Raw genomic sequence first — 18,163 nt, forward strand, 5'->3', positions numbered from 1 at the left:
TATATCACACATGGATAAAAACGTTGAGTATAAAAAATATATAAATCTCTTTGATATAAAACTTTTAAATATTTTATCAAGTTACGCGTTACGTTAAAAAAGACCCGTATAACGAGACAAAACGCTATTTATATTACAGCTTATTTTTACACGACTCTTCTCCGTAAACAAACTTGAATTCTGCCTCATTTTCTTTATTATGTTCAAAAAAAACTTTAATTATCTTAGCTACCTCTTTATCATATTCAAATCTATGCTTTATTGGCGTCGCCTCTCGAAATTCATCCATTGTAATATCAGATTTATTGATTATCTGGTTGTGTGATAAGTTAACTTCTTTGGGATAAAAGGTATCTCCAGGCAGAACGGACACCATACCGTCCTTTAGATGTATGTGCACCTAAAAAATTAATTTGTATTGCCGTGAGATATTATTAAATATTTTCTTATCTTCAATCTATATATGTCAGTTTATACATCATTCAGTTTTATATACCGGTAAATATAACTGCACGCCTTTTTCACATTTCATTGCAAACTCTAACAGACCATCTATGTCCTTAAAGTTAGTTAATCTTGTAATTTCATAGTGTTGTGGCGGCGGCAATGCAAAATCCTTCGAAGACATAATATTCTCCGGGTTTTCCCACTGCGTTTGTTTCCAGAAATTAATTCTTTATAAATGAAAAATACATACATGTACTTATCATCAGAGATCACTTTTAAATGTCTTACTTTTAGATCTTGCAGCTCGCTGGCTTGGTACTCAGCATGCGGCATATACGGCATGCAAGCTAGGTAAAAGATAGTGTCAAAGCGTTTTTTAAATATCGTAGGTGTAATCCAGTTGCCCCATTCATGCAACGCCCACAAGTCCGGATAGCACTTGAACTTTTCGCAGAGAGTGATAAACTCCTTGGCGTCGTTGTGGACTTTGTTTCGCCACAATTCTAATTCACTCTTGGGAACTAAAAATTTAAGTACGTAAAAAAATGTCTATGACAAATTGAATCGACGTGCATAATTTTTTTCTCTCACCTGACATCTCTTTAATCCAATTGGAAGACGCCGCAGCGTCTCTCTTGTGTCTACACATTAACACTCCACATTCTTCAAAAGTTTCGCGAATCGCCGTGATGCGCAACGAGATTTCCCTCGGTAATTCGTTCGGCCTCGGTTGAAAAATCGGTGTCACGATCTTCGGTCTCAGAGATGCAAAACTATTGTCGTCGAAACCAAAATTGGCGAAGAGCTCGCGCCATTTCAAGTCAGCGTCGCTGGGATCTATGGCACCGCCCGGGAAAACGTATGTACCCGCGTAAAAACTCGAGTTTTGATGACGTTTTAGACATAGCAGATTATAGTTGTGCTGAAAGTATATAAATTGTTTTTTTTTTTTTAAACAAATCCACCATAAAAAACAGGTGATATATTTGTCAATAAATATATTTTTTCAATAACATGTTGTGACTTATGCGTGTATAAGTAGATTCTGATGCGCTTTGCAAAAACTTGACGTAGCAATAAACGAAGGATTTACACAATAAGATACGGCTGTTCGATTATATTGACGTCATTAAAGGCGATTTTTGGCGATAGTTCGAGTGACTTCAAATTATAGTTTAGTACACTTTGGTATATGTACCATACGATCGCCAAAAATCGCTTTAAATGAAAGCGATTCGACCTTGAACCCGTACCGATCGATAATAATTAGTACGACGAAACAAAATTTGAAGTTGGTCGTATGTCACGTGGTTATGTAACAAAAAATGACGAATGACTTTGCAGAGGCATAGATCGCAGCATTGTGTGTGAAATACAACATTTATTTTACATATTATATAAAAAGAAAAGAATCGCGTTTCTGTAACTAGCGTTTGTTATTGATAAAAATTATCTGTTATCAAGATATAAAATACACGCGAAATCCTTCTTTTCGTCATACTTATTGTCGGAGTAGTAGACTGAGAAAGGTATCGATCGATATTGTGGTTGGTTACAAACGCTACTTACGATTGTTAGCGATGCTGTGTGATTGTACTTTTGTGCGTTGCTCGCTGCTAGTATCAGACTCGCTGCTTCTCGCCAGGGTTTCATTTTTGTGTGCGCAATGATTTTACATGTATATCAATCAACTCTCTCACGTACTCTTTTACAAGAGCACAGAATTACATACAATCTTGACAGACTGCGTTCGGAAACGTCATTTGTGTCTATAAATTTTCTTTATTGCTCATTAAATATAAAACAAAGATGGAATGATGACGCTTGTGCGTACAGTAGGGAGTCACCATATCGTGCGGCTCCAGGGGAAGTATTTCTCGGAAATTTCTTCTTTAACTGCTCCTATTACTGCGCGCTCTTCTCCTTCGATCTCGGACCGTTGGCGGAGACCGAAGAAGAACGGCGCGCGATAGTATAGAGCATCCAAAGAAGAAATTCCCGAAAAATATTTCCCCTGGAGCCGTACAATATAGTGCTCCCTACTGTACACAAGTAGTGTTCCCAAACGTGGTCATAGTGTTGACGCTAGTTGTTTTCTGTTGATTATGTTTGAATCTTGATACTTATCAGTCTAACCTCAGTGCTGTGTCTATCATTACATTCTGATCGATTATGTAATTTTATATAAAATTGTTTTTTTTTTGCTTTTATTGGTTTCTACACATTGGATTCCGCGAAATTTTGCGTGCAGGAATCTCACGCAATAATAAAAATACTTTATACATAGTTTTGCTCGTCACATAAGTGTTCATCATGATAATCAGACGATTTGTTCCAATTTTACACGCTGAGAAAATAATTATCAACTGACATACAAATTAAATTATTCACACGTTTATTTGTACATTATAACAGTATAGATTCACAGTTAAGTACAATTTTTTAGTCAGATAACATCGAGCGTAATTTTAATAAAATTTGTCTAAACACGCAACACACGTTAAACTACGTTTTCTCCTTTATGTTGTCCTTCGTTTTTCCTGTCGCCGCGATCATTAATTCGTACAACTGACACACTTGTTCGTCCCGCAACTTTTCGAGATCCTCCTCCTTGAAATGTTTGCCCAGCGGTTTTCCCGTGTGAGGACCTTTCAACCCGAGTTGCTTGGCGAGAGAAATCGCGTAATTCTATATATTAGAGAGAAAATTTATACACAACATTGCATTCCGTCGGTCGCGAGCGAATTTCGTAGAGCGAACGGCTCTATCGACGGCGAGGTCGAACATAACCTTCAAACCTCGTCGAGTGCTCGCTCGGATAATTGACGTGTTGTCAACTTTGTATGTACTCACGGTCCACTCGTGAAGAAAAATAATCGCCTCGCTCTCCAAACATTTCTTGTGTCTACGGAACTCGTCGCGGGCATAATCGTTGCCCAAGGGTTGAATTTCGATCGGCAAACCGCGGTGTAACCTCAAAATTGTTTTGTACAGTATTCTAACACGCTGCACGTGTGTTCGAGAGGCGGCCATGACGTGTGCAACTCACACAAGTTCGCGCATACAGATATATGCGTATCACATTTATTTCCCGCAAATATCATTACGAAGTTCTGGCGATGTAATTTGTAACAAAATCGCTTAATTTGGCATGTGAACAATGATTAAGTGAATTAATAATTTATTTTTTGGAAAAAATTAGCGTGATTTAAATTACAACGGTAAATAATAATTCAATATAAAACAAAAATAAAGCGGATAATAATACATAATAATTAAAGCGGCTTGTATAAACATATAAAAACATTTAACAAAGAAAATTTATTACATATTTATCATAATACGTGCTCAATAAACCAAACAATTCAAGCACGTTCATAAATTTGGTTTTTTTTTTTATTTGATGGTTTAACAACTTACATGACTTATAAAAGTGTGTGAGAAATGCACATAAATGTATCATGCACTTTAAAACAAATCCAATTCTAAAAACTATCCAATCTGTACACACGTATATATAGATTTAAGTACTTAACACAATATACACATTCGCACGAAACAAAATTCCCGACAGATCGCGTAACACATTCTGTACGTTTATATATATATATCTTAATTTATACACAAAATACACCCGTCAGTTTCAATCCCAAATGAACACGAAACGTTTCTCTCCTTACTTAGAATGATCCTTAATTGGCACGTTACTACTGGCGCTCCTGCTTTCTTGCTAAAACTAGTTATCTTCTGGAGATCTAGCGTCTTGAATTTCCTACACAATATATAAACAAACATGAGTTACAAATGAGATGTGACGAAACTGATGTGTACACACACATGATTTTGTAAACCTTATTTTAAACATATCTGTTATTGAATTATTATTAAATTAAAGTTACTTGTATTATTATTAAATTATACATATTATATGTATTATATATATTATTAAATTATACATATTATACGTATTATTATTATTATCAAATTACATCACATTTTACTAGAATATAAAACCAGATTACATCACATTTTACGCAGATAAAAAATCACGTAGGAAAATAGAATTTTTGAATTAAATAAACTACTTTCCCGCGTTCCTTACCCTGTTTCTTTTATTTCCGTACTTGGACCAGAATGTGACCCGACACGTGGATTTTTGTCCAGTTTGCTTGTTGAAGACCGAACACGTCGAGAACGGTGGTGAATATAGATGAAGAGATACCGCGGGATTCATCGAGCTCGGATTTTCCACGCGATGTAGACCCAGCGAGTCTTGAACGAAAATGTGAAAAGATATCGTTTCTCAGAAAGAAATTGTATAGAAAAAAATATCGCATCTCATCCGTGATTAATACCATTTATAAAAATATATATTTTTTTAAAGAAATTTTTGCCGCGATTATTACGGGATTTATTTATTTGGTTACAAGAGTGTGATTAGCTTTAATTTTTTAAGATTCGTACCGTTGATGTAACAAATTTCGTTCGTATCGAGCGTGTTCCTCCCAAGTTCTTTGAGCTCTTGCATACCATTTTCCATTTCAGACTTTTCAGGCCAAGCGTATCTCGTCTAAAAGCAGCGTATTTTAATATCCCGATTTTATATTGCAATATGCATTACATTATTAGACTTTCAAATAGTTTGGAAAAAAATTACTTACCTCGCACAGGTTTCCTTGGAGAACTTTCATCACGCAGTGCGCGTTGGCATGATCGTGTATGGCTGATCCGTGACCTTCTCCCCAGCACAACACCATGAGATTGAACCTGCCATTTCCTTCGTCAACCAGATTCCTTGTATATCTGCACAAGGAAGAGAGTCACACACGTTTACACCTGGCAGTTTTCCTTTCAAGGTATTTCTTTGTCTATTATTTCTCTGACTAGTCACATTACATTCTTTATTGAATTTTCTAGACCTCGTGTATTTCAATAAAGTTTTATTCCGGTAGTACTACGTCACTTTTGTGTTTTAAATTTATTTTTAATAACAAAATTATAATTAAGTTTATCCTTGCAATAATTAAATATTCTAATATTTTTGCAATAATTAAATATTCTAATATTTTTGCAAATACATTCTCGGTACAGTTTTTTTTCGAATTTTTTAAGAAATAAAACACAAAGTGACTTTACTATCGTTCTTTTGCTGGATTCAAAATTGCAGAACATATTATAATACTATAAACGTAAACCCATACGTTTAATAAGTAAGTTCTAAATGTAAACACAAATTATAAATTTTCATGTATAGATGTGCAAATATCGGAAACACGGCGGCAGTAAATCTAGTAATGCTCGATCAATAATAATATTTCCGTGAAATTAGCTGTTGCTAATTAGTAATCTCTAGCGGATTTAGCAGATGCGAACATTATGAAATCTTCTATCAGGTTTACATGTTATGTATACCAACATTAAATCTGATTGTTTGTACGTATGCGGGCTACGTGTGTGTAACTTGAAATCGAAAACTAGTCTGGTTAGATATGAATGATAAATTTCACCAAAATTGTTCGCAATTGAAATGCAATACGTTCATTAAATTGAGAGCGAAAGAATCGGGGTTACGTATCACTTTCGGTCCATTTAACATTGTTCGTGTCTAAAAAAACTATTGATTACAATTTAAACTGAACTTTCATTAAAACGAGATAAAATTAACGAGATGTTTTTTTTTTTTTAGTATAACTGTTATAATTAGTGTAAAACAAGTTACGAATTTGGCTCACCGAACGCAATTACAATTCTGCAAGAAAAAAGAACTTGTTTCTTTTCGAATGAAGTTATTTAATTTTGAATTAAATTTTTAAACTGGATTATGCACACACAGACACACACACGGTTAATAGAGGATATTGTTAAATAATAAATTACGATATTTTGATATGTATTGGAGATATTTGTTAATAATGGAATCATCAAAATGCAGAATGTTATTCATCAGATATGTACGTACGTATCTGTGAATATTATACACAAATTGAGTGAATGTGTACGTGCTCCGACGATTTGTGATTTGGCGATCTGTAATTCCCGCGCATCTCGGCGGGCATAATTTTCAAGTTCGATATTTGATGTTTTGCGCAAATATTATACAATATGTATATGTTTTTGCTCATTTTTTTCGCAAATATTCAAATGTAAGCAGAAACGTTCTAGATCGTATCCAGAAAGGACTGTGAACACACGGAAAAGGGGAACGTATGCACGAAAGGTGTGTATATAACTAACTGTTCACCGGTCGATTGCCTTTGTGCGTGCGTACATATCGTTGTCGCTTTAAATAGCGGGATTTAGACATACGTGTATGTATCGCACATTTTTAAGTATTTTAATAACGGCGCGATTTAAAAAAAAAAAAAAAAACGGGATATTTATTCGTGAAAACGATAATTTCATGAAAATATAACGTGACTGTACGTGCGCTTTATGTGTTACACGTTGGAAAAAAAAAAAAAGAAAAACAGATTTATTTTTTCACGAAAAGCTGCTTTTTCAGTGGACGGAATATTCGCGCGGTATTACACGTTCCACTTCGTATTGACAGACAAAACCGGTAAACGTAGTAGTTTCCGTACTTTCCCGAGTCACGTGGATATCTCTCGCACACCGTGCAATTCCGTCCGTGTCCAAGGTGCTCGTTATCTCACGAACTCGTACAAACTCATTTTCATTCCCCCATTTGCGGTTGCTTGCCTAATCAAGAATCCGCCGCCAGGGTATCGGTGTAGGTAGCTATGGAACGGCCGTCAATTAGCGATGCGCTAAGCTACTTGCCGCCTCTGTGACAATAAACGTGATAAACCGGCATATATTCGTGATGTAACTAGTACTAATTTATTATTAAATATTAGATAAAACAATTATTCGAAATTTTTAAGTCTCACGTTAGCAAAGATATTTCTCGAACGTTTAACGATTACAGAGACGCTAATGATCTCCTTTGGTAAAACATGTAAATCTCCACCCTTGTACACATATATACCACGGAACTCAGTAGCGATCGTTGCAGCTGGTTGCAATATTTTCGAGGCGGTATCGCATCGTCGATGAACCCTAGAACGTTCGTTCTTATCGCGCAAAGAAATCCCCGGATCGCGCGTACTAAATCTTGTTTCGAGGAGAGATGTGTGTGCGCGCTTGTCAACATAGAGAGACTGGAGAACATATGTACGGAAATTCTCCTTCGATCTGGATTTAAGCAGCGCGCATTTGTAAAATCTATTACGTTGAATGAGATTATTCATTAGTTGCAAAATTGCAAGCGCTCTAAACACTTGTTTGCTTTGGAAACTTTCCATTTTCATGCTTGTTTTTTGATATTTTTTGTACTCAGCACGTTTCTTTAAACAAGATAGGTTTTTTTTTCTCGTAAAGTAATACTACGTTATCTATAAGTCGTATTGCGTTATTTGCCTCGATCACGAGATCGGGAGAGTGAATGCAAGCGATGACCCAATTCACCGGGGGCGTCTCTGACGTATTTTTTCGCTTTGGCACTCTCTCTCTCTCTTTCTCTCTCGTCGTCGCAAATGACGAGCAATTCACTTGTAACGTCGTGGAGAAACGTTAGTGGTGTTACGGGTCACTTCGGAACAAGGTTAGTAAATTCTTTCCACGTTCTACGGAAAGCACTGGACGATACGACGCGACGGTACGGACGCGAGAGAACGAGCTCGATGCGATAACCCATTCTGAACTTCGTCGTGTTAATTTTATTTCGCAATTCCGCATGGCGCGGTATGTGTATGCGTTCTATTTACATTCGACGAATACAGTGATTGGGGAAAATATTTGCTCTCGTCATTTAATTACATGTCGGCCTGCATCGTTGATCCTATCCCCGCCGCCGAATATTACAGAAAATTGACCATTACGTTGCGCGCTGATTTTGTTCATAATACTGCGATTACGATACTTCAATGCTCAACTAAACACTTGAAAAAAATATAGTGAATTTTATAGCAAATTATTTTGTGGATTTACCGTGTGCTACTTTTAATCACGTATGCAAACCTTTTTTTGTGACTTTTTTTTTGTGATCGCGATTTAAAAATACGACAAAAAATAATAAAAATTTAGTTTCGAATTTGTTTTTTGGAAAGTTTTTCATACATTCTGATATGATTATATTTTCTAAGTAATATATATAATAATAAAATAATCGTAAAATAGTTATAGTTATTGAACAGTTATAATTGTTATTTAATTAACTAGTTAAATACAGAAAACGAAAATCAAGATGAAATGGAGAGAATAAATAGAAATGAAACAACACAAAACTGAAAACATTAGATCCATAATTCTAGAACAAGTATTTCATAACAGTATAAAATCAAGAAGAAAGAAAAGCGATAAATTAAAGATATGTACGTAATATATTTGCCATAACATAATAATTCAACAAGAAGTAAAACTATTTCATGTATCAATAAAACTACATATATACGTCTTGTTAAACATTGAATATATAAGTAAATAAATATTAACGTCAATACCTATATCTATCAAACTTGGCAAACTTCTTCCACTCCACGGGATTGCTCCTGTAGCTCATCATCAGCTCCTGAACATGATCGATATTCACGTAATCTGTCTGGAAAGCCTCGTGCAGCGCATCTATAAGTTCCTGGAGGGTGGAAACTTTCTCCGGTCGCGCAAGTTTCTGCGCGTTCTCAGAGACCAGACACTCCGATTTTCCGCAAGGTACGTCGAACAATCGAGCCTCCCCGTTACAAATCTCCATTTTTCGCTCAACGCGATATCAACACTCTCGGGCGGTTTTACTCGAACTGTACGCGAAAAAGTTTTTCTCCGGTTTCCAGAAATACGTGATAACGATCACAATATTCAGCACCGAGAGAACGTAAAAGTGTAAAATAAAGCACTTCGACTCGTTTCACCAAAGTCGTTGCGAATTCGAAAGCGAAGGGAAGAAAGAGATTTACTCTTAGATGTGCCGCTCGGCACGCGTGGTGTTTAACTGCGAGAACGTATTAACTCCGTGTGCCACACGCTCTTGTACCATCGGTCTAATACAAATACTCGGATACTGCAACTTATATGTCGCCGGCAGGAGCCCCAATACATTGTTGCGTTCCCCACTTCATCACACCACTGTCCCCGCTACGATGATGAGGAGTCTTATCTATTTTTTTTATTTTTATTTTTTTTTATTTTTATTTTAGGATATCCTCTTTCTAAAGTATTTAGAAAGATTATATATATGCGCTAAATCTATAAGTTTTCCATATATGAAAAATTATAGATTTCTTTACAGATTGTCTTTTTCACATTGTGCATATCTATAACATGATTTTATTAATTTTCAGTTAAAAAAGATAAAATCATGTGATTTTATTATATTTAATAATATAGTTTTAGAATTACATTAAAGTATCTTGTTAAACAAAAAACAAAAAGTAAAAAACCCATATGTGTACTTTGAATGTATCGAAGCGTAAACAAGTGTCACGTATGTATTTTCTTATCACATGACGAAATGACACGAAAAAATGGCATCTTATCACGTCAAAATATATATTATGAAATTTGAAGATTACGAAAATAACGATGTTATTAAGAAATATAAATGTGTATCATCGCGCGCATATGAGCAAATCCACCGTAGTTTTAACTTTTATGAAAATTTATTTATTTTTTTTTTCGAATGTGCGTCACATCTTATATTGACAAACGTGTCTGAAATAGGTTTAAAAACACCAATCTACACGCGTTAATGATTTTGAACGGCGCAAAGTTTACCTGATTGAGGTCGATTTATATTTTTTTCCAGTTTTACAATGCAACCATTTTTAAATTACGCTCTTAACGTCATAACTAATAAAATTGGGTTTGAAAATTGTGGCCACATGTGTGTGTGTGAATTCCGTGGTAAGTTATAGTACAATAGTTTTTACAGTTGATATGGGCTGAGAAAATCTTTTTCGGAATATGGTGGATTTTTCAATGAAGTTATGCTTTTGAAGGCAATCTTTGATACACTGGTGTATGTTTTATTTTTGAGGCACAATTTTCAACAACGTTTTAAATTTTTCGTCTTTGTGTTTGCTACAACTTCAGTAATTCAGTTAGTCAATTAACTTAACAGCGCGTACGCAACATTGTTAAATTTAAGAAAATTTAATTTTGCAAAAATGGAAGAACAAGTTTTTTAGCGGCCGTTTTTTTACGATTACATGGCACACGATCGACCTCCAGGGAAAAGATGTATGAATGCAAGAACTAACTTTTCTATTTACTACAAAGGTGTTATATAACACGGCGCAGGTACAAAATTATTAAGAGTGAAACACAAATTCGAAAGGGACGAAATAAATTTTATGAGTTTTTATATTTTTATCGATTTAGTGTACTTTTTTTTTAAACGCCAGCAATGACACGAACGTTCTGCGCGTTCTTTTATATATATATTTATTACTATATATTTATTACTTATATATATTTATTACTAGATAGTATACGAGGAAAAAATATGTCTTGTGCATATAGAAAACAACTCAGATTCATCAATATAAAAAGTCCATCAAAAATTAAAACTACGGTGGATTTGCCCATATACATCACGCGACTCCCAACAAGTTCAGTAAAATATCAAATTGTAACAATTTGTTATTTATAGGTCTCATAAATAACCTTTCAAGATACAAATAATAAAACATTATTCACACATTCAGTAAAATATCAAATTGTTAGCAATTTGTTATTTATAGGTCTCATAAATAACCTTTCAAGATACAAATAATAAAATATTATTATTCACATAAATATGACAACCTACGTACATACAGAATAAATAAGTATTTTTGGTAAAATCACCATATATTCACAAATGATCGCGCCGAGCACAATTAATTAAATATCATTTACCTTCCCATGTTTCTCTCGCGAATGCGCTTTTTGCTTTCGGCTGTTTCGTTCGGTCAGATCCGATGAATCACTGCACCTGCACGGTCTCGGCTACCTCGCTATAATGCAGCTGCGGCAAAAGAATGCGGTAAAACACTAACAGCCGAAAGAACGAGATCCTCCCGTACGAGAGATCTCGATAATGAGATAAAGTAGAGTCAATATCCTCGCATCTCTCTCGATTGTCCATAAAATCGCCACGGAGTGAAAACGCAATAATCAAAATCGTAATTGCAATTTTACACAACAAAAAAATGCGCAAACAAACTCACGCGCAGGGCAAACTTTTGCAATAATAACATTTTGCCAACGGTCTCTTGTTATTAGGTCTGTTTTTTCTGCATCCACATGGCGAAACTTCGCAAACGCAGTTATTAGCACGTCGAATTGATATTGATTCTTCAAAATTAATTTTACGCTTGGTTTTAGGACTCGAATTGCATCGACAATTATTCGGTGACTTGTTCCTAAGTCCAATTCTAGGCGACTTTTCCATTTCAAGGCATCTAAAATATGAGGATAATTTTACAAAAGTTCTCCTAGCATGTTTCTAATGTGTTCATTCTGTGTCGATGTACCTGACGTGATCCTTAGATCTCGTTTCTCCCGTTTCTTCATTCTGACTCGCTCGCAACTCACAACAACAGGGATTTTTCCAACAACGTGAGCAGCATATAGACTCGCTAATCTTTTGCTGTAGCTCGTTCATTACGTCCGAGAAGATATTTAGCCGCTGATAAGGCAGCTGCTCCTCGGGGATGTGTTGCCCGTTCGGTTTCTCGTAACAACGACATTCTTCGGTGGGATTCGATTGAAAGTTCTCAGAGTTTCTCGTAAAATATCGCCTGATTTCTTTTCTCGGCTTCCAGCTGGTAACTCGAATTGTTCGATTCTCATCCGATCTCTCGTTTATCTGTACTTTATCTTTACGATCGCGGTCGGTGTCTACTTGACAGTTGCAAACATCCGACGGCAATCCGCAGCTCGAACATTTGCCGATCGGCGCTCTGCATGTGCACTTGTCTCGAGGATTGTCGCAATATAAACAAATCATCGCCTTTCTGCAGTCGCACACTTTTGTGATCTTGTTGCATTCCGTGAATACGCAATTACACTGATCTCTGCAATTAAATCAAGTTACAAATAAACACTTTTCTAGAAGCGATTCAACGTGACGCGATTCAAATAATTGTTTGTCACTTTACCAGCATCATAAAAAAAAACATTTCTAACATATCTACCTGCGTTTATCAGCCGTTCTCGAATAATCAGCACGCGTTGCACACCGTCTGCATTTGCATTCTTCGGAGAGCTGGCGAGAGAACGCAGTTTTCTTACACACGCATTCTTTCTTCGTTTTGTTACAGTTCGAGCAAATATGGGGATTAATTTTCAAAGGCGATACAACACAAAATTTTGGTTTGTCGGACTTTTGGCTCGTCTTCAGACAACTTTTCAGGTATTGTGACGGTGCGCAGTGGTCTATCCGCTCATTGTCCTCGCAAAGACATTCATTGGGAATGTTATGGCATTGTGTCGACTTATAAAGTAAACAGAAACAACCTTTCGGACGAAAAGAAAGCGGAGACGTACAAGGGATAGTTTTCTTCGCCTCGTCCTTTGTTTTTTTCTGCGGACAAGGCACGTACAGCTTTGCACGCTTGGCGATCAAATACGAACCATTTGATTCAGGAAGTACATCGCATTTACAAGATATGAATTTTTGAAGATCTTCTCTTTGTTTTTCGTCCGGAAAAAGTGCGCAGACTTGCGTCTTTTTGTCTATCACATCTTTTAAAACTTTCTCTTCGTCAGCAACATCTTTCGTAGAAACTTTAATTTCAGCAATACTTATTTTAGATTCTTCCACTTTTGTGTCTTCTTGGATCTCTTCAGAAATAGGTTCTTGTATGATTGTTTCTTCTTGAAAAGTTTCTTCTTGATCGACACGATCAATCGTAGTAGTTTCAACAGCAGGAAATTCCACTTCGGGTTCTTGAGAATCGGTTACAACCCGAACAGATTCTATTTCAGGTTCTCGAGGTTTGAAATCGGTTGCTGCTACAGTTGGAACGCGTGATCTTTTCGTCGCGATAATCCGAATTAATTTCGGTTTCAAACGCGTTGTCTCGTTTATTTTAAGAACGTCTGTTTTCTTATCCTCTTTAAAAATTCGAAAATCAGCTATCGATTCTGGCGCCTCGGTCTTTTCACGTGTTTCTAGAAATTTTAGAAAGGCATTTTATGAAAATTTTGTAACTAAATTGTGTGTAAAATTGAATCAACCTACAATTTACCTCCGTCTGCGAGCGGAGATTTCGGTGCTTCTATTTGTTCGACAATCTTCTGACGCTTCTCATCAATAATTTTATCTTCCGTTTCAGAAATAGTTTTGTATTCTCCATCATCTCGTTTGTCATTGACAATTTTTTTCTTTAATTTAGTTTTTTCTGCTTCTCTTTTAGCTTTCAATTGTTCTCGAGTGTATTTAAGTATATCGGCCAGTTTTTTAATCGATCGATATAAGAGAGGTTCTCTCGGCTGTTCCTCTTTCGTTTTCACTTCTCTTGGAATATTGTATTTTTCTTCGTTTCCTTTCAATTTGTCTTGCGCTTTTTTCACAGTCTGATTATTTTTACGCGACGCGGCCAACTCTCGCATCGTAGATCTCTTCGCTATTCTGCTCGGTTGCTGAGAATAATTCCTTAGTGGTCGATTAGGTAACTGAAATTTTAACGACCCTTGTTGATCGGGGTGAGTGTTTGATATGTGCTTGCTTGCTTTGGAATTTGAAATAAGATTAATGGAATTACGTGGAATTGCAGAATAGATACTTCTCGGCAACGATGTGGTATCTTCGATCGGTTTAACGGGAGTATTTGTTTCGTCATTCGAAATAAGTTTTTTCGTTCGTTCACCTTGCTTTATATTCACATTGGACTTCCGTCCTGCAAAATTATCACGGTTGCCGAACTTATTCAGTTGCTTCCCTCTATCGGTATTTCCGACATTTTCCTGCCAGTTATTTAAGTTCGAGCTATTTGTATTTCCCTCCGCGAGTTTATCTTCCGCGCTGTTCAAGAATACCGTCTTAACATCGTCTTGGTCAGCAAAGTTAGAGTCAGGAATCTTCTTACAAATTGTTTCCTTTGGGGCTTCTTCGGAGTCAGGAAGCGCTTTGGAAACTGCTACTCTTTCCGGGGGTCCTTTCGGTTCGCCAAACATCACTGTCCTGCAAACTGCGATATCTTTCGAAGACTCTTCTGCAACCAACTCCTTACAAACTCTCGTTACTTTTAGAGGTTCTTCCGAATTCTTAAACGTTGTTACGTACACAGTCGCGCCGTTTCGACATTCCGCAGGATCTTTCGACGCGCTTTTACACGTTTCCTCGGAACATTTTCCGACGGCGCTAAACGACGTTCCGCATACAGTCGCATCCCCGGTTAATTCTCGCGACGGCGCTCGACAAACGTATATCTTTTCCGGACACGTCGCCTCTTCACATACACTTTCAGGAAGCTCATTCCCGACTATGTCGACGCTCGCACAACGATCTTCTTCCTCCTCCGCGATACAACTACACGCGGATCTCTGAAGAGTCACGTGTTCTCTTCGGCAATCCTCGATAGGTTGCCGCAGTTTGTAACCCACTCGTCTCTTCCAGATATCGTTGCCATTTACCGCCGAGTCTTGGACTTTTTTGTTTCGGTACCTACAATTGTCCGCGAAGCACTCTTTCGGAACTTTTTTGCCGTACGTGGCGCAATCTGTATAAATCGATTTCCGTTGCCATCTGTTGCCGTCGATTGCATCGCACACGCTGTATTCGTCGTCATTTCCGCAAATTTTATTTCGAGTGTCATTCTCGTCGTAATCCAACGTGATGTCGCTACCATTCGATTCGGCTTCCGCTTTTGAAGGATAAATGCTGGTCCAAGACTGTGGACGTATCGAATTGTCAAATATGCTAAAGCTCCCGGCACACGGGACCACAGACTCCGACGAGTCACATAGTGGACCCGTCGTGCTGTTTGTATCCTCGCAACAACAACCGTTTCTAGTCGACGAAATTGTATCTCCGCGTTCAACATCCTCATCACTAAGTTTGACATCCACCCCTTCCTTGTTGAATTCGCTCGATACCTTTCTGCAAATACTATGCACGGTTGTGTTGTTCGTATCACAGACAACGTTATCCTCGCTGCTGTCGCTGCTCTTGTCCCTTCTTTTGTGAAGAGTATTAGATAGTCGCTGCGCTTGCAATTTTCTCCGTTTTTCTTGTATGCAGTTTATCAGCTTGCACGTTGATGCGCTGCTGGCGCATCTCGAGTTTGATTGCTCGGTGATTGTATCGGTACTCGTCTCCGTGCAAGATTGAGTCTTCGTTTTTCCTCTGCTTTTATCCTGTGTGTTCGATTAGAGTTTATTACACGGTAGCAATCAATATACTTTTTTTCTACTATTTATAATAAAATGCAATCAGTGCCGACGTTACAAAAGAATTACAATGAGAAATGATAAAACTGACTTCAATATTTCGCAATAAAACGTTTTCGTTCAAGTTTCCGTTATTAAATAAAATTTTGTGAAAAAATTAGAATAATATACAAATGACAGATTTTCAGACAATTTTACAATTTTAACGCGTCCACGCACATTTTATTTTGTTTGAACAATAATTGTTTAATGAACTTACCGCGCTATTGTCATTAGCCTCGGAGCAAATATAGATATTTACATTTCCGGTCATTCTGCGATTGTCGGTGCTCACATTACTCGCCGGTTTCGAGTGTTTTTTATTTCTTTTTTCGTTGTTGATATTCACCGGCAGCGGTGTTGCGTCCTCGCGCGTCGTTTTAGCGCGTGAAAAGGAACTGTCGCGCGTGGGATTGTTATATTGCCGCATAGCGGGACATGTCGCGTTTCGTCGATCTCTGCAAGAGAGATCGGGCGATTTCTTGCAGTATTCGTCCGCTACGCGAAATTGACACGCGCGCGACTTCCTTTCAGACTCTGTCGACTTTTTCTCTTCCTGTTTCAAATAGATTTATTTGCTCATTTTATCTTGACTATTTAACGTAAACAAAAAAAAGAGAAAAGGATTTTTACTGCTTAATCTCTCTCTACTGTGCAGCTTTGTTTTTAGAAAAAAAAAAAAACGAAGTTCTAAATGTGCGTCGATATTTGCATCCTAGGTACCATTGAGCACTGTTTCACGATAGTTTGCACGGCATCTTTAATGGAATTGTTAATCTCTTTGATGGAATTGTTTATCTCTTTGTTGATCATCTCGCTCAGTTTCGTGGGGTTGATCTCTTCGATGCGCGCGAGCAATTCTTCGTTTGCCGATGCGTCTATGAAAGTCTTGTGTCTTTTGATCTTCTCCTCCCCACAAGTTTCCGAGACGCATACATCGCCCGCGGCCCGCGACGTCTTTTTGCCATCATCTTTGTTCTCGTCTTCTCGTCTGTCTTCGACCTGTTGTTCTTCCGCGATATCTTCTCTCCTTTCCTCAACGAGAATTGACGCTTTCAAGGTTCCTCTTCTCTCGTATTCCGATTTCACTGTTGGTTTCGATTGATCGGTGAAAACCGATGCGTCGATCGTCAATGCCGACGGGAAACTCCCCGTGTTTTTTACGTCACGAAAACGGCAAGCCACATTAGCATCGCGCAAGAGATTTTTCCGCGCGGAAAATATCGCGCCCGCATTTTGACCAAGAGTTTTCGAATGCTCTCCCGGCATTTGAGAATCTAATTTCCCATACGTTTCAAGTTTTGACATAATATCCGACAAACTCTTCAATTAAATCTCATCGCTTCTCGTGTGACGCATATTTTCCTCACGTCTGCTCTGTTATATTTGTTACACATTCATATTCCTGCTGTGTTTTATTCATCCACTTTTGAAATCTTCAAAGTGTGCCCGAGTACACTGTGCGTGACAAAGCCACGATAATTCATACTTGAAAATTTGATTTACATATTTGGTTAAGTGTCATAATGAATAACGATATTCGACATTTTTACGATGACATATAAGAGTCATAAAAGAATGGAATGTCGAAACAAATTGCCGGATCTTTTTAATTTTATCGCACAATGTCATATCAAGCATCGTTTAATACCATGTATAAGTTGTTTGAGTATGGAACTTTCTTCAGTATGGAATTTTTAATATATATTCCGAACCAATTTCGTAATTTTATTATTTTCTTTTAATAAAAAGATATTAGTATAGTAAAATTTTAACGCACGATTAAAAAGAATGCGCACGTCATTATTTGTTTTATATTGCTATTCGATTTTTTGCAAAAATATTGTAGACATCTAATTTTTTCTCTTCGTTATTTTCTCGATCGGACGATGATATTTACGAAGAATAAATCGACCGATGCGTTATTTACCCGATGGTTGATACCCGATGGTCACAAAACGTATCCCTCGTGATTTGCGAGCGTTTTCAATTTACCTGAAAATTACGGTCGTCCACCCTCTTTGAGAGAGTAGTCGTGGCGAATCGATTCCCCTGTACAGTGGCCTTGACTCGTGCCGACTGATTGTACTAATCAATTGTTTGGCTGTGATATGACGTACGACACTACCGATAACGAGGAATACCCTTGTTTGCTTCGCATTGATTGCCGCATTTGTTTTTGTACGGATAATTTTTGCGTCAGCGCAGCTGTGGCTCGGTATTATGTACGTGAATTATTACATTCGTGCGTGTAACGCAAATAATTTAATACAGTATCACATATCTGACATATATTTGAAACATT

At 37.1% G+C, this 18,163-nt stretch overlaps 4 protein-coding genes across 4 annotated transcripts; all 4 read right to left on the reverse strand.

Annotated features, from left to right (window-relative positions):
• Positions 1-16: 16 nt before the first annotated feature.
• On the reverse strand, positions 17-2,323 carry LOC109856500 (nucleoside diphosphate-linked moiety X motif 19-like). Its single transcript, XM_020431839.1, has 5 exons — positions 2,017-2,323; positions 1,039-1,369; positions 736-968; positions 497-649; positions 17-400 (listed from the first exon to the last, which is right to left on the reverse strand). The coding sequence occupies exons 1-5, from the start codon at positions 2,098-2,100 to the stop codon at positions 134-136; spliced, it is 1,068 nt and encodes a 355-aa protein (XP_020287428.1). The 5' UTR covers positions 2,101-2,323; the 3' UTR covers positions 17-133.
• A 502-nt stretch (positions 2,324-2,825) lies between these two features.
• Positions 2,826-3,660, reverse strand: LOC109856510 (succinate dehydrogenase assembly factor 3, mitochondrial). Its single transcript, XM_020431859.1, has 2 exons — positions 3,301-3,660; positions 2,826-3,135 (listed from the first exon to the last, which is right to left on the reverse strand). Exons 1-2 carry the CDS (start codon positions 3,478-3,480, stop codon positions 2,953-2,955), a joined length of 363 nt encoding a protein of 120 aa, XP_020287448.1. The 5' UTR covers positions 3,481-3,660; the 3' UTR covers positions 2,826-2,952.
• A 157-nt stretch (positions 3,661-3,817) lies between these two features.
• On the reverse strand, positions 3,818-9,489 carry LOC109856511 (cysteine dioxygenase type 1). The gene is made up of 5 exons (XM_020431860.1): positions 8,949-9,489; positions 5,109-5,250; positions 4,912-5,017; positions 4,550-4,719; positions 3,818-4,219 (listed from the first exon to the last, which is right to left on the reverse strand). Exons 1-5 carry the CDS (start codon positions 9,194-9,196, stop codon positions 4,184-4,186), a joined length of 702 nt encoding a protein of 233 aa, XP_020287449.1. The 5' UTR covers positions 9,197-9,489; the 3' UTR covers positions 3,818-4,183.
• Positions 9,490-11,303: 1,814 nt separating this feature from the next.
• LOC109856513 lies at positions 11,304-17,365 on the reverse strand. Its single transcript, XM_020431864.1, has 7 exons — positions 16,582-17,365; positions 16,079-16,414; positions 13,677-15,786; positions 12,621-13,599; positions 11,958-12,500; positions 11,652-11,885; positions 11,304-11,449 (listed from the first exon to the last, which is right to left on the reverse strand). Exons 1-7 carry the CDS (start codon positions 17,164-17,166, stop codon positions 11,431-11,433), a joined length of 4,806 nt encoding a protein of 1,601 aa, XP_020287453.1. The 5' UTR covers positions 17,167-17,365; the 3' UTR covers positions 11,304-11,430.
• Positions 17,366-18,163: the final 798 nt, after the last annotated feature.

Source organism: Pseudomyrmex gracilis, unplaced genomic scaffold (genome assembly GCF_002006095.1).
Source record: "Pseudomyrmex gracilis isolate BER0280 unplaced genomic scaffold, ASM200609v1 scaffold_120, whole genome shotgun sequence".
Lineage (NCBI taxonomy): Eukaryota > Metazoa > Arthropoda > Insecta > Hymenoptera > Formicidae > Pseudomyrmex > Pseudomyrmex gracilis.

What these genes read in the sequence shown, in the direction of transcription:
- LOC109856500 (XM_020431839.1), bottom strand. Translation starts at nt 2,100, where the DNA reads ATGAAACCCTGGCGAGAAGCAGCGAGTCTGATACTAGCAGCGAGCAAC. An exon ending in ACACAGCATCGCTAACAATC is followed by an intron (nt 1,370 to 2,016) that starts GTAAGTAGCGTT and finishes ATATACTTTCAG; the next exon opens with CACAACTATAATCTGCTATG. An exon ending in TTGGATTAAAGAGATGTCAG is followed by an intron (nt 969 to 1,038) that starts GTGAGAGAAAAA and finishes TTAAATTTTTAG; the next exon opens with TTCCCAAGAGTGAATTAGAA.
- LOC109856510 (XM_020431859.1), bottom strand. Translation starts at nt 3,480, where the DNA reads ATGGCCGCCTCTCGAACACACGTGCAGCGTGTTAGAATACTGTACAAA. An exon ending in TTTTTCTTCACGAGTGGACC is followed by an intron (nt 3,136 to 3,300) that starts GTGAGTACATAC and finishes TCTAATATATAG; the next exon opens with AATTACGCGATTTCTCTCGC.
- LOC109856511 (XM_020431860.1), bottom strand. Translation starts at nt 9,196, where the DNA reads ATGGAGATTTGTAACGGGGAGGCTCGATTGTTCGACGTACCTTGCGGA. An exon ending in TCCAAGGAAACCTGTGCGAG is followed by an intron (nt 5,018 to 5,108) that starts GTAAGTAATTTT and finishes CGCTGCTTTTAG; the next exon opens with ACGAGATACGCTTGGCCTGA. An exon ending in ACGGAAATAAAAGAAACAGG is followed by an intron (nt 4,220 to 4,549) that starts GTAAGGAACGCG and finishes TATATTGTGTAG; the next exon opens with GAAATTCAAGACGCTAGATC.
- LOC109856513 (XM_020431864.1), bottom strand. Translation starts at nt 17,166, where the DNA reads ATGTCAAAACTTGAAACGTATGGGAAATTAGATTCTCAAATGCCGGGA. An exon ending in AGGCTAATGACAATAGCGCG is followed by an intron (nt 15,787 to 16,078) that starts GTAAGTTCATTA and finishes TCGAACACACAG; the next exon opens with GATAAAAGCAGAGGAAAAAC. An exon ending in AGAACGGCTGATAAACGCAG is followed by an intron (nt 12,501 to 12,620) that starts GTAGATATGTTA and finishes ATTTAATTGCAG; the next exon opens with AGATCAGTGTAATTGCGTAT.